The following is a 13,642-nucleotide window of genomic DNA, read 5'->3' as shown; positions in this document are numbered from 1 at the left end:
TTCGTAGGTATATATAATAGATGACAGCTTAATTAACTAAAAACAGAAAACCGGATTAGTAAACATACGTACCAAAAACTCATGGGTGGTATCGCTCCGGACAGAATAGTCGTGCGTGGCGGGCCACATGATCATATGAATAATACCACCTCGGATGTAGAAAATAATATAGGTGAAAAAACTGAAAGCGTAAATTCACGGGAAGAAGCGTATTGTGACGGTGAACCCGACAAAATCAATCCGTGCTTTATATATAAAATAATATAAATAATAGCAAAAACTTGTGCGTTGCAACGGAGACCTAAATATTTTATAGTTCAATACCAATTATATGTGACAATTCTGTTAACCTGGAGAACAATCAGAAATTATAGAATAATGATGGCTACAAATAACAATGCACAGGAGAAACGAAATCACCTTTTTAAGTAAAAAACCATGAGCCAACATTCAAGTAATTTAGGTGCTGAGCTTTGTGCATAGTACTCCCTCCGTAAAAAATAAATATAAGAACGCTCTTATATTTCTTTACAGAGGGAATACTATGCTACATTATACAGTGGTGATGATACAAGTAGGGGAAAATTGAGTATTATGAAGTGAATCTATCAAACAACCCTGACTACTAATGATCAATCTAGATATTTATGTGACCTTCTAAATCAAGGCCCTTAAGATTCTTTTGATGCTAGCCTTACTTCATGTAAAGGGATATCAGATTGTTGATTGATGTCAAGCTCGTCCATCTTGTGATAAAGGCGTGCTGCTTTCTCTTCATTTTTAGATGAGCAATAACAGTTCAGAAGTGCACCATAGGTTCGATGGTTCTTGGCCATCAAATTCTTTTTCAGCTACCTCAGTGACATGTATCTTTGTAAATGAGGTCCAACTGTTTTCCACGGTCAGTGTACGACATGTTCATACCCTTGTATCAAGAAAGAGCATCCGAGAGGACTAAGTTAGCTACAAACAAACTTCATTGTACTACATGAAGAATAAAGCATGAGAGACTGGATATCTCTGTTGTCAGTTTGGTTCACACCTCCGACCATGTTGGTCAACTGAAATACAATCCAGCCATAAGCTTGCTACTCAATTGAGATTATGAGCATTGTACTGAGCCTAAGATAAAGAAGAAACCTTGAACAGATTTGCTTTCAAGCCATCGGGATAACAAAAAGCTCAATCCACTTAGTATAGCCGAGTAACACATAAGGTTATGTCAGCTACAGTATTAGCAAACTAAAGTCTGAATCATCAATGCCAATTGAAGAACACATTTGTTCGCATTCCAAAGTCAGAGTGCATCAAATCAGTATAAAAAGAATCCAATGCATCCTTGCAAATCTCTAGTACATAATCACAAGTGAAAAAGGAAAAAACTATTTAGTAACACAAGGATGGTGCAAACTCAAGTTGAATCATTATCAATGGCAATTGAATCGCACTCATCTCTACTTCTGATCCTCTCCTGCCGCCCCTAACCTGCTGATTTTGCTCTCCGCTGCTGCCCTCGGCTGATGTACCTCTCCTTCTCCAATGAACTGTTGCTCCTAATCTTCTCTGAACCCAAACTGTTGCTGCTTCGCTTCCTCTCTAAACCTCATAACAAAATTTAGAAAGCTTAGAGTGCACCATAGCAAAATGTAGGTCTAGACATAGGGTAACAAAATTCTGATCTTGGGATCTTTAGATGAAGTACCTGCGATCAATTCCATGCGTGCAACACTCCAACTACTAAAAGAGTCATGTTCGAAGCTAGAGCCTCTTGGTAAGAGCTGAGGGATTCTACACCAACCAAACAACAAAGCACAAGGAGACCATGATGTATCAAGTCCTAGAAAATTGAGTATTAGTTGCATTTTTACTCAAAAATATTTTCAACTACTATTAGATGCTCCAATCTATATGCGCATGTCTAGAAATTCTAGGCTGCAAAACCAAAGAAAACGGGAAAGATCAAGACACACAATTGTTCCATTGCCTGAGAAGGTAAGCTGATCTTTACAGCATTCTATATATCTTATATCTTTGTGAGACCCGCGGACTCAATGCAGAAAACTCTTCTAATGGATATTTATATTATTGCTGCTAATGTCGGTCCTTTCAGCCTCGAATTACTGCTTCAGTTTAGACAGGAAGCCCCATTGTTCAGTATAGATGGCAGTTTATATGTGTTTTTAAAAGCAAGAGCACCACCTCATGCTATAGAAACCTAGATAGTAGACAACAAAAATGCCCATTTACAAAATCTCACAAACTTTAAGCTAGTAGTCCTGTGACCACAAGTTTATTACTATGGACATTTGCATTTGTCTACTTGTAGTATAATCATATAATGGGCTAGCACAAGTTCTAGTATATAGGATAGCATATGTACACATAAATGTAGACCAAATCTCATCGGCTAGAATTGTGAACCGAATCAATTAGAAGAATATAAACGGACCATATCCCCACAGAATAAGAGATGGCCAACTGCTCATCATACAATATGATGATCAGAAGTGTGGAACAATTCACACGACAATATAGACGGCAACCATCACAGCCAGCTCGTAGTACATGTTATATGTAGAAGAAATCTGAACGCTCTATCTTAGAAAATGTCCAGTAGAAGATGCTGTCTTTCCCACACAGGAAAAGTCAGTGGTATCAACTAACTGAAAGCTTATCATCAGAAACAGATAGATAATATCCTGAGACAACTTTACAATAGCATATATCTGATCCTTCGATCTAAGTACACCTATGAATCGAAAAAGAAGAGACCGACAGAAAAATTACTAAAGGGTAACAGATGCAACCACCTCTCGCATTCATTCTCAAACTCTCCATTAGCGCCTGCCCCTGGAGTCCTGGACCTAAACTAACCCCAAATCAGCACAAGGAAAAATCAAGTTGGGTGTGAGTCCAGACCAATGATGGTCGGTGCCGTTCCAGCAAGATAGAGAGGGATACCAGAGGGAGGGAAAGAGAGAGAGAGGAGAGTGGCTGCACACCGGCGGCGTATTGGAAGACCTCGTCAGCGGTCAAGTAAGTAGAGGATTACCTCTTGACGCATCGGATCAGCTTGGAGTTGACGACAATGATGCGCTCCCTGCTGAGGATCTTTGAGGAGACACCAAGAGTGGGACGAAGAGGCTGAGGACACGGGTGGGCAGCTCGCAGCTGTACATCATGGTGGCGTTGTTGACCTCGAGCGTCTGCACGGAGGCTGCAGAGGCCTTCACGATCCAGCTGCGCTCGACGCCTCCACGCGGATCTGCCGCCGCCGCACTTCTTGAGGTTAGGAACGTCGAGGATGCCCTGAGCAGCAGATCCACCAACGAGTAGGATCATTCTTTCATGAGATAAATCGAGTAGGATCAGGGAGGTGCCGGGAGCAGGATCAAGGTGCTGGGATGGAGTCGCACCTACAGGGGGGACGGGGACGCAAGAAGTGGAGGAGAGGCCGAGAGGGCCGCAAGCGGAGGGGAGAGCCGGACGGCCGACGAGCTCGCCGACGAGCGCCCAGCCGAAGCTGTCCCACCTTCCACCTTCTCTGCCATTGGATAAGATGAACAGAAGAGCATGGGAGGAATTCTAACATAATACAAGGGTTAATTTGCAAAATCGAATCTTTTTTTCCAGATCCACTTAAATAAGGACTGCGGGTTTAATTATCAAAATCACATGGCCTCTTTCACAAAAACGCTGCAACGATGGACCAGACAGACTCAAACCGTGCTTTATTATTAGGAAAAGATATCTACTGTATTCCAACTTTTCCATGCTTCATACCCCCGTTACTAGCCATAGATTCATCAAAATAAGGAAACAACACATAGAAAACAAAATCTGTCAAAAACAGAACAATTTGTAGCAATCTGGATATTTGGAATACTTCTTTAACTTCAAAAATTCTGAAAAAGTAGTAAATCCTAAGCAATTTGTTTATTAATCTTCTGCAAAAAGAAGCAACATTTTATCACGCTTCTATGATTTTTAACAATTCTGGGACTAAGCACAAAAATTTATGTTTTTCAGCAAGATCAAATGAACTATCACCGTAAGCTATCCTAAAGGTCTTACTCGGAACAAACACTAATTAAAACACAAAACCACATCTAACCAGAGGCTATATGAATTATTTAATGCAAAACATAACCCAAAAAGAAAAAGAAAATTGGGTTGCCTCCCAACAAGCGCTATTGTTTAACGCCCTTAGCTAGGCATAAAACATGAATAGATGTAAGTATTATCATCTTTGGAATGCAATCCATAAGTGGCTCTCATAATAGATTCATAAGGCAATCTAATTTTCTTTCTTGGAAAGTGTTCCATGCCTTTCCTTAATGGAAATTGAAATCTAATATTTCTTCTTTCATATCAATAATTGCACAATCGTTATAAGGAAAGGTCTACCAAGAATAATAGGACCTGTAGGATTGCATTCTACAAGAACAATGAAATCTACGGGTACATAATTCCTATTTGGAACAATAAGATGTAACACCCACGATGCGACTATATCTCCCATATGTCGAGGCATGACTTAGAGGCATAACCGCATGGTGGTTTAGTCGCTAGTGGGGTAATTTTCACACAATCCCATGTACTAAATAAGAAAGGATAAAGAGTTGGCTTACAATCGCCACTTCACACAAATAACAAGTAAACATACATCATCCAGAGTACAATCAAGGTCCAACTACGGAACCAAAATAAAGAAGAAAACCCCAAATGCTAGATCCCCGATCGTCCTAACTGGGCTCCACTACTGATCAACCAGAAAAGACACATAACAACGATCAAGATCTTCATCGAGCTCCCACTTGAGCTCGGTTGCGTCACCTACACTAGTATCATCGGCACCTGCAACTGTTTGGAAGTATCTGTGAGTCATGAGGACTCAGCAATCTGACACCTGTGAGATCAAGACTATTTAAGCTTATGGGTAGGACAGGGTAATGAGGTGGAGCTGCAGCAAGTAGTAAGCATCTATGGTGGCTAACATACGCAAATAAGAGCAAGAAGAGAAGCAACGCAACGATCGAGAAGCTAGAAGTGATCAAGAAGTGATCCTAAAACTACATACATTCAAGCATAACACAAGACCGTGTTCACTTCCCGTACTCCGCCGAAAAGAGACCATCACAGCTACACATGCGGTTGATTCATTTTAATTAAGTCAAGTGTCAAGTTCTCTACAACCGGATATCAACAAATTCCCATCTGCCACATAACCGCAGGCACGGATCTCGAAAGTTGATACCCCACAGGGGTGTCCCAACTTAGCCCATCACAAGCTCTCACGGTCAACGAAGGATATTCCTTATCCCGGAAAGACCCGATCAGTCTCGGAATCCCGGTTAGAAGACATTTCGACAATGGTAAAACAAGACCAGCAAGACCACCCGAAAGTGCTGACAAATCCTGATAGGAGCTGCACATCTCTCATTCTTAGGGCACACCGGATAAGCTAAGCGTACAGGTACCAACATAACCCTAGTTGCCAAGCGTACAGGTCCCACACGGTGCTCTAGTTTGGACCAACACTCAGAGGAGCACTGGCTCGGGGGTTTAAAATAAAGATGACCCTTGAGTCCGCCGAACCCAAGGGAAAATGCTTAGGTCACAAATGTTAAAACCAAGGTTGGACCTTGCTGGAGGAGTTTTATTCAAAGCAAACTGTCAAGGGGTTCTCATAACACCTAACCGCGTAAGGAATGCAAAATCAAGGAACATAACACCGGTATGATTGAAGTAGTATGGCAGCAAGAGTGGAACAAAACACCAGGCAAAAGGCCGAGCTTTCCACCCTTTACCAAGTATATAGATGCATTAATTAATTAAGAAATATTGTGATATCCCAACATATCCATGTTCCAACATGGAACAAACTTCAACTTCACCTACAACTAGCAACGCTATAAGAGGGGTTGAGCAAAAGCGATAACATAGCCAAACAACGGTTTGCTAGGAAGGTGGGTTAGAGGCTTTACATGGCAATATGGGAGGCATGATATAGCAAGTGGTAGGTAGCATGACATAGATATAGAGCGAACAACTAGCAAGCAAACATAGAAATGATTTCGAGGGTATGGTCATATTGCCTGTGATCCCGCAAGGAAGAAGAACAAGTCCATGAAAAAGACAAATAGATGTAGTCGAACGAATCCTCACAAACGCGAAGTTACCGGAACTAACAAGAAGAGGCAACACCGGAAAGGAGCAAACAACATGGTAAACCAACAAGCATAAACATGGCATGATGCACAACCAAGGATGATGCATGTCCGGTTTAAATAGACATGGCATGGCAAAGTGCAACAAACGATACTACGAATTAAGTGGAGCTCAATATGCAACCCCGTTACATATTGACGAAACACCACATCAATTATTTAGTTCTCTCCCATTTATGTACCCAACCATATCAAATGTTGTTCACCATGGCAAGAGGTGAAGCATAAGTAAACTAAACATTTTTGGCAATTTTAAGTGAGGCCGGAAGCAACAAATAACCATTCCGGTAAATACCCACATGCATTTAGCAATTTAATGTAAACAACTATTTTAAACATTTTAAATGTTATTATCATGATGCGGATGACATGTGCAAGTTTTATGCATTTTTTTATGAAAAAGTTGACATGAGCATATTATGAAGCATTTGTCACCGTGGTGGAAAGAAAAGGTGCCACGGCGATGAATCCGAAAATGATGCCATGACAACATATCAGTTCCGGTAGCTCACGGAGATACCGGTGCAAAAGGTAGTGTGGCGGGAGCATGTCAAGCAAGGATGGTGGGGTGATCCCGGATGCCAGGTTCCCACGGGTCAGTTGATGGAGTCATGTACCTAGGGTAGGGTCACAGACCTGATCTAAGTACCCTGCCCAAGGACACCCTTAGAAGAGATCACCTTCCAGTCGACCTACGAGGGACTCACTTGACTGACTTGAAGGACTCGACCACGAAGACTCACTCGACCACCAGAAGGTCAAGAGGCACTCTGCACTGCAACGTTCTGTAATTAAGTAGACTTTATGATAGTAAAGACACTTTATGTGGGGCGTTACCAGTAACGCCCCGGACTTAATGTACCTTAAACCCTTCATTACGTGGGTTGGCTGGGGTCCTGGCGCACTCTATATAAGCCACCCCCCTCCACAGGCAGAAGGGTTCGGCACCCTGTAATCCATATACACATAATCCACTCGACCGCCTCCGGGCTCCGAGACGTAGGGCTTTTACTTCCTCCGAGAAGGGCCTGAACTCGTACATCTCTTGTGTTTACAACCTCTCCATAGCTAGAACCTTGCCTCTCCATACCTACCCCCCACTCTACTGTCAGACTTAGATCCACGACAGTTGGCGCCCACCGTGGGGCCGGTGTTTTAGCGATTTTGTGGAGAAGTTGCGATTCTTCCGAGTGCTTTCATCATGGTAGCTGCTGGAGTTTTGGTCGAGGGTCGAGAGATTCGTCTCGGTGCTCTCACCTTCGTCGCCGACGACTCCGCCTGGCTCCAGGAGGCTCCACTCGACGTCGATGTGCTCCCCGTCCGCGGTGCGACACATTTTCGCGCATGCGTCCGCGGCGTTCTGCTGCGGCAACCGTTGGCCCCATATCGGTCGACTCCCCTATCGACCACCCTCCCGGTCTCCCGCCAGCGCAAGCGCTCGGGTCGGTCGAGGCTTCAGCGGTGGGTGAGACACGCGGTGGCTCGCCAGACGGCCACCACCCAAGTTGCGGCAATCGAGCCCGACGAATCTCTCTACGACCTGTTCGATCTGTCGACTGGCTCCGTAGAGACAGCATCCGAATGCGATAGCAGTGATCCAGCGGCGGAAATCCTGATGGTCGACGGGCCTCGCAGCCCCCCTGGCTTCGCCCGTGATGGTGGGGCAGGCGACGGAGGCGACCCCGCACGAGACCACGAAGAGTACCAACCCGAGCCACTCGACTCTCTGCAAAGAGAGGAACTTCGCCGCAGGAACATGGATGCCCTGCATACTCCCATCGCAGGAGAAACCCCCAAAGCTCGCGCCTTGGAGGAGGCACGTTTGGCCAATTTGGCCGAACGCGCTCGCCTGGAGAATCTTCAGCGAGCACTCGACGAGCGCGCGCGGCAACGAGTTCCCGACGCCAGTCGACGTCAACTCTTCCCGCCGACTCAGGTATATCGAACCCCAATCTAGAATTTAGCAGCTGCGACCCGTATAGCAGAGTCCATCCAGCCCTCTCAGTCGGAAGCTGGCAGAGGCTTGATGCAGATCAGGGATCTGCTCCGGGCAGCAGGAGATCAGAATTCGGCCGTGTCGCAGTCGCGCAACAGAATTCACAGTCGATCCGTCGCTGCAAATACGGTTCAGTCGGCTCACAGTCCCAGATCGCCTCCGCGGCGTGAGGGGCGCGAGAATTGGCGAGACCAATATGGAGACCGACACGACCGAGATGATAGGCGTCGAGTGCCCACTTCCCCTCCGAGGGGTGGGTCTTACGCTCCTCGGCAGCAAGATGACAGACGTCAGCCCAGTGCGGGGCGAAGAGTTCCAGTCGACCCCAGAGAACCAGGCTTCGACGCGTGGTCCATTATCGTGCAAGGCTTGGTCGACCGAAACAGAGCCCATCGAGGTGGACTCGACAGAGATGCGCCTACAAGCAGCCGAGTGCACGTTTCTGGTCCGGAATGTTTCAGCAGAGCTATCAGAGCCGCAATGATTCCTCCCAATTTCAGGTTGGCAACATGAGTCAGCAAGTTCACCGGCGAGTCTAAGCCTGAAACTTGGCTTGAAGACTACCGAGTGGCGGTTCAGATTGGTGGTGGGAATGACGAGGTGGCCATGAAGCATTTGCCCCTCATGTTGGAAGGTTCTGCCAGAGCGTGGTTGAATCAATTACCTCCTAGCAGCATTTACACTTGGGAAGATCTGTCCCGAGTGTTCGTCAGAACGTTTGAAGGAACTTGCAAGCGACCGGCTGGATTGACGGAGCTGCAAGTTTGCGTGCAGAAGACCAATGAGACTCTCAGGGAGTATATTCAGAGATGGATCACTTTGCACCATACTGTGGAGAATGTGTCTGATCATCAGGCAGTCTGCGCCTTCAAGGATGGTGTCAAGAACAGAGAATTGAGTTTGAAATTTGGTAGAACCGGAGACATGACCTTGAGTCGGATGATGGAAATTGCTACCAAGTACGCCAACGGTGAAGAAGAAGACCGACTCCGAAGCGGCAAGCACAAGTTGAGCCAGTCGAAGAAGGGAAACACCAGTCGGAAACAGAAGCGGAAGGCTGAACCGGCAGCTCCTGGAGAGGCTCTGGCCGTGGCTCATGGAAAGTTTAAAGGGAAACCAAAAGGATCCTGGAACCCCAAGAAGGTAAAGGATAAAGAAGGGAACGACGTGATGGATATGCCGTGTCACATCCACACGAAGAAAGACGAAGAGGGGAATATCGTTTACCCAAAGCATACCACTCGCCAATGTCGACTCCTGATCCAGCAGTTTCAAGGAAAACAGTCTAAAGACAAGGAAAAGGAGTCGGACAAGGCCGAAGACAAGAAGGACAGTGAGGAAGGATACCCGCATGTCAACTCCACTCTGATGATCTTTGCAGATGTGGAAAGCAAGAGTCGATTGAAAGTCATTAACCGCGAGGTGAACATGGTTACCCCAGCAAAAGCAAATTATCTGAGATGGTCCCAAACACCCATCACATTCGACCAATCTGATCACCCGACTCATATTGCCACCCCTGGGAGGCAAGCTTTGGTGGTCGATCCAGTTGTCGAAGGCACTCGACTGACAAAAGTGCTGATGGACGGTGGTAGCGGGCTGAATTTGTTGTATGCAGACACACTGAAAGGAATGGGCATTCCGATGTCCCGACTGAGCACCAGTAACATGAGCTTTCATGGAGTTATACCAGGGAAGAAAGCCGAGTCACTCGGCCAAATAGCTCTGGACGTGGTGTTTGGTGATTCGAAACATTTTCGCAAAGAGAAGTTGACGTTTGAGGTCGTGGATTTTCAGAGTGCATATCATGCCATTTTGGGGAGACCAGCTTATGCATGGTTCATGGCTCGACCATGTTACGTGTACCTCAAATTGAAGATGCCCGGCCCCAAAGGAGTGATCACTGTCACCGGTGATCGGAAAAAGGCAGAAGAGTGCTTTCAGAAGGGCTCAAAGATTGCTGATTCCCAGGTGACAGCGGTCGAGTTTGAAGAATACAAGCAAAACGCAGATCCGAGTGATTTGCTGCGATCCAAGAAACCCGCCACAGAATCTGCTTTTCAGTCGTCCGGTGAGACGAAGCCTGTTCACATTCACCCGATCGACCCCGATGCAGCCCCGACCCACATCTCCACAACACTCGACCCGAAATAGGAAGAAGCGCTCATCCAGTTCCTCCGTGAGAACTGGGACATTTTTGCATGGAAGCCCACTGACATGCCAGGTGTTCCCAGGGGACTGGCTGAGCATCGCCTAAGAGTCGACTCATCAGCAAAACCAGTCAAAGAGCATCTTCAGCAGTCCACCGTCCAGAAGAGAAAAGCCATTGGTGAGGAAGTGGCTCGACTGTTGGCGGCAGGATTTATCCGAGAGATATACCACTCCGAGTGGCTCGCTAATGTCGTCATGGTTCCTAAGAAGGACAAATCGCTCCGAATGTGCATTGATTTCAAGCACATCAACCGGGCCTGCCTGAAAGATCATTTTCCTCTCCCTCGCATAGATCAAATTGTTGACTCGACCGCGGGATGCGAGAGATTGTCTTTTCTAGACGCCTACTCCGGGTACCACCAGATCCGTCTGTACGGACCCGACGAGGTAAAAACAGCTTTCATCACTCCATTCGGGTGCTTCTGCTATATCACCATGCCATTCGGCCTCAAAAATGCCGGAGCCACATTTATGCGAATGATTCAGAAGTGTCTACTCACTCAAATCAGTCAGAATGTGGAAGCGTATATGGATGATATCGTCGTCAAGTCACGAAAAGGTTCCGACCTGCTCGCTGACCTCGCCGAAACATTTGCCAACCTCAGAAGGTATGATATCAAGCTCAATCCATCAAAGTGCACATTCAGAGTTCCTGGTGGCAAGTTACTCGGTTTCCTCGTTTCCGAGCGAGGGATCGACGCTAATCCAGAAAAGATAGGCACTATTCTCCGAATGAAACGCCCTGTGCGAGTGCACGATGTCCAGAAGCTTACTGGATGCTTGGCCGCATTAAGTCGATTCATCTCACGACTCGGTGAAAAGGCATTGCCTCTTTACCGACTGATGAAGAAGGCAGACAAGTTCGAGTGGACTCCAGAAGCTGATGCAGCGTTTGCCGAGCTAAAAGCTCTGCTCTCCACCCAGCCGGTGCTTGCTGCTCCAATCAGCAAAGAGCCTCTGTTGCTTTATATCGCAGCCACAGGACAAGTCGTCAGTACTGTGCTTACGGTCAAGCGGGAAGAAGAAGGAAAAGCTTTCAAAGTTCAGCGCCCAGTGTATTATTTGTCTGAAGTCTTGACTCCATCCAAGCAGAGATATCCTCATTATCAGAAGCTTGTGTATGGAATATACATGACCACAAAGAAGGTTGCTCATTATTTCTCTGATCATTCCATCACAGTCGTCAGCGACGCTCCACTATCAGAGATTTTGCACAACAGAGATGCAACTGGTCGAGTGGCGAAATGGGCGATTGAACTTCTTCCCCTTGATATCAAGTTTGAGGCAAAGAAAGCCATTAAGTCCCAGGTAATAGCAGATTTCCTCGCCGAGTGGATTGAACAGCAGCAGCCGACTGAAGTTCACTCGGAGCATTGGACCATGTTTTTTGATGGCTCTAAGATGTTGAATGGTTCCGGTGCTGGGGTTGTCCTGGTTTCCCCCAGAGGAGATAAGCTCAGATATGTGCTCCAGATTCACTTTGATTCCTCCAACAATGAGGCAGAGTATGAGGCCCTCTTATACGGATTGCGCACGGCCATTTCACTCGGCTTCCGTCGCCTGATGGTCTATGGCGATTCAGATTTAGTGGTCAACCAAGTGATGAAGGAGTGGGACGTGAGAAGCCCAGCCATGACTGGATACTGCAGTGCAGTGAGGAAGCTGGAAAAGAAGTTCGAGGGGTTGGAGCTCCATCATATACCCCGACTAAAAAATCAAGCAGCTGATGATCTAGCAAAGATAGGTTCCAAGAGAGGAGCCATTCCGAGTGGTGTGTTCTTGGAGCATATACACACTCCGTCAGTCAAAGAAGATCCTTTCACCGAAGAAGCTCCACAGCCCAAGAGTGCCACAGATCCGACTGAGGTTGAAGTCCCAGCAGTGGTCGACTTGGTCATGGAGGTCTTGGTGGTCATTCCCGACTGGACAGTTCCGTATATCGCGTATATCCTGAGAAAAGAGCTTCCGGAGGATGAGGAAGAGGCTCGACAGATCGTCCGTCGATCTAAAGCCTTTACCGTAATCAAAGGACAGTTATATAGAGAAAGCGCAACTGGAGTTGGTCAGAAGTGCATAACACCAGAAGAAGGTCGAATCATCCTTAATGATATCCACTCGGGAACCTGTGGTCATCATGCGTCCTCTCGGACCATCGTGGCCAAAGCATACCGAGCCGGATTCTACTGGCCAAAGGCGAATGAGATGGCAAAGGAAATAGTGGGTAAGTGCGAGGGATGTCAGTTCTACTTGAATATGTCGCACAAGCCTGCATCAGCTCTGAAGACCATTCCACTCGTCTGGCCTTTCGCAGTATGGGGGTTGGACATGGTCGGTCCTTTGAGAACAGGTCGAAGTGGCTTCACGCATGTACTGGTGGCAGTCGACAAGTTCACCAAGTGGATTGAGGCTAAACCAATCAAGAACCTTGACGCCGGTACTGCTGTTAGCTTCATCAGGGAACTGATATTCAGATATGGAGTCCCGCACAGCATCATTACAGATAATGGGTCGAACTTTGACTCGGAAGAGTTCAGGGATTTCTGCAACTCTCAAGGCACACGAGTCGACTACGCTTCGGTCGCCCATCCGCAGACGAATGGACAAGCAGAACGAGCCAATGGCCTGATTCTCAAGGGATTGAAACCCCGACTGATGCGTGATCTCAAGCATGCAGCTGGAGCTTGGGTCGACGAACTTCCCTCGGTGCTTTGGGGACTGCGGACCACGCCTAATTGGTCGACCGGAAGAACTCCATTCTTCTTGGTCTACGGAGCTGAAGCAGTCTTGCCGAGTGATCTTCTCCACAATGCTCCTCGAGTTGAGATCTACAACGAAGCAGAAGCTGAACAAGTGCGGCAGGACGCAGTCGACCTTTTAGAGGAAGAAAGGGAGATGGCTCTGATCCGATCGACCATCTACCAACAAGATTTGCGTCGTTTCCACGCCAGAAATGTGAGGAGTCGAGCCTTCCAAGAAGGAGATTTAGTCCTCCGAGTGGATCAGAAGAAACCACACAAGCTTGCTCCTTCTTGGGAAGGACCCTTCATCGTCACCAAAGTTCTCCACAACAAGGCGTACCGTCTTTACAACGTCGAACATAATATCGACGAGCCCCAAGCTTGGAACGCGGAACTACTCCGCCCATTTTACACTTAAGTTTATCACTCGGATGAGTTGCAATAAAGTACTCCTGTAGTTCATGGAT

At 46.7% G+C, this 13,642-nt stretch overlaps 1 protein-coding gene across 19 annotated transcripts; it reads right to left on the bottom strand.

The window, feature by feature from the left end:
* Positions 1-409: 409 nt before the first annotated feature.
* Positions 410-3,582, bottom strand: LOC123188608 (magnesium transporter MRS2-B). Of its 19 annotated transcripts, none has more exons than XR_006494964.1 (5): positions 3,417-3,578; positions 3,053-3,309; positions 2,811-2,864; positions 1,703-1,837; positions 410-1,602 (listed from the first exon to the last, which is right to left on the bottom strand). XR_006494964.1 is itself a non-coding variant. In XM_044600768.1 (5 exons), exons 1-5 carry the CDS (start codon positions 3,573-3,575, stop codon positions 1,481-1,483), a joined length of 762 nt encoding a protein of 253 aa, XP_044456703.1. In that variant the 5' UTR covers positions 3,576-3,582; the 3' UTR covers positions 410-1,480. The 19 variants fall into 19 exon arrangements, 9 of the variants coding, with proteins under 9 accessions (XP_044456703.1, XP_044456704.1, XP_044456711.1 ...); XR_006494960.1 differs by having other exon boundaries at positions 410-1,596; XM_044600768.1 differs by having other exon boundaries at positions 2,811-2,869; positions 3,053-3,343; positions 3,421-3,582.
* Positions 3,583-13,642: the final 10,060 nt, after the last annotated feature.

This window comes from Triticum aestivum, chromosome 2A (genome assembly GCF_018294505.1).
Source record: "Triticum aestivum cultivar Chinese Spring chromosome 2A, IWGSC CS RefSeq v2.1, whole genome shotgun sequence".
Lineage (NCBI taxonomy): Eukaryota > Viridiplantae > Streptophyta > Magnoliopsida > Poales > Poaceae > Triticum > Triticum aestivum.
The sequence above is the reverse complement of the archived record's forward strand: the minus strand, read 5'-3'. Positions and strand labels throughout refer to the sequence as shown.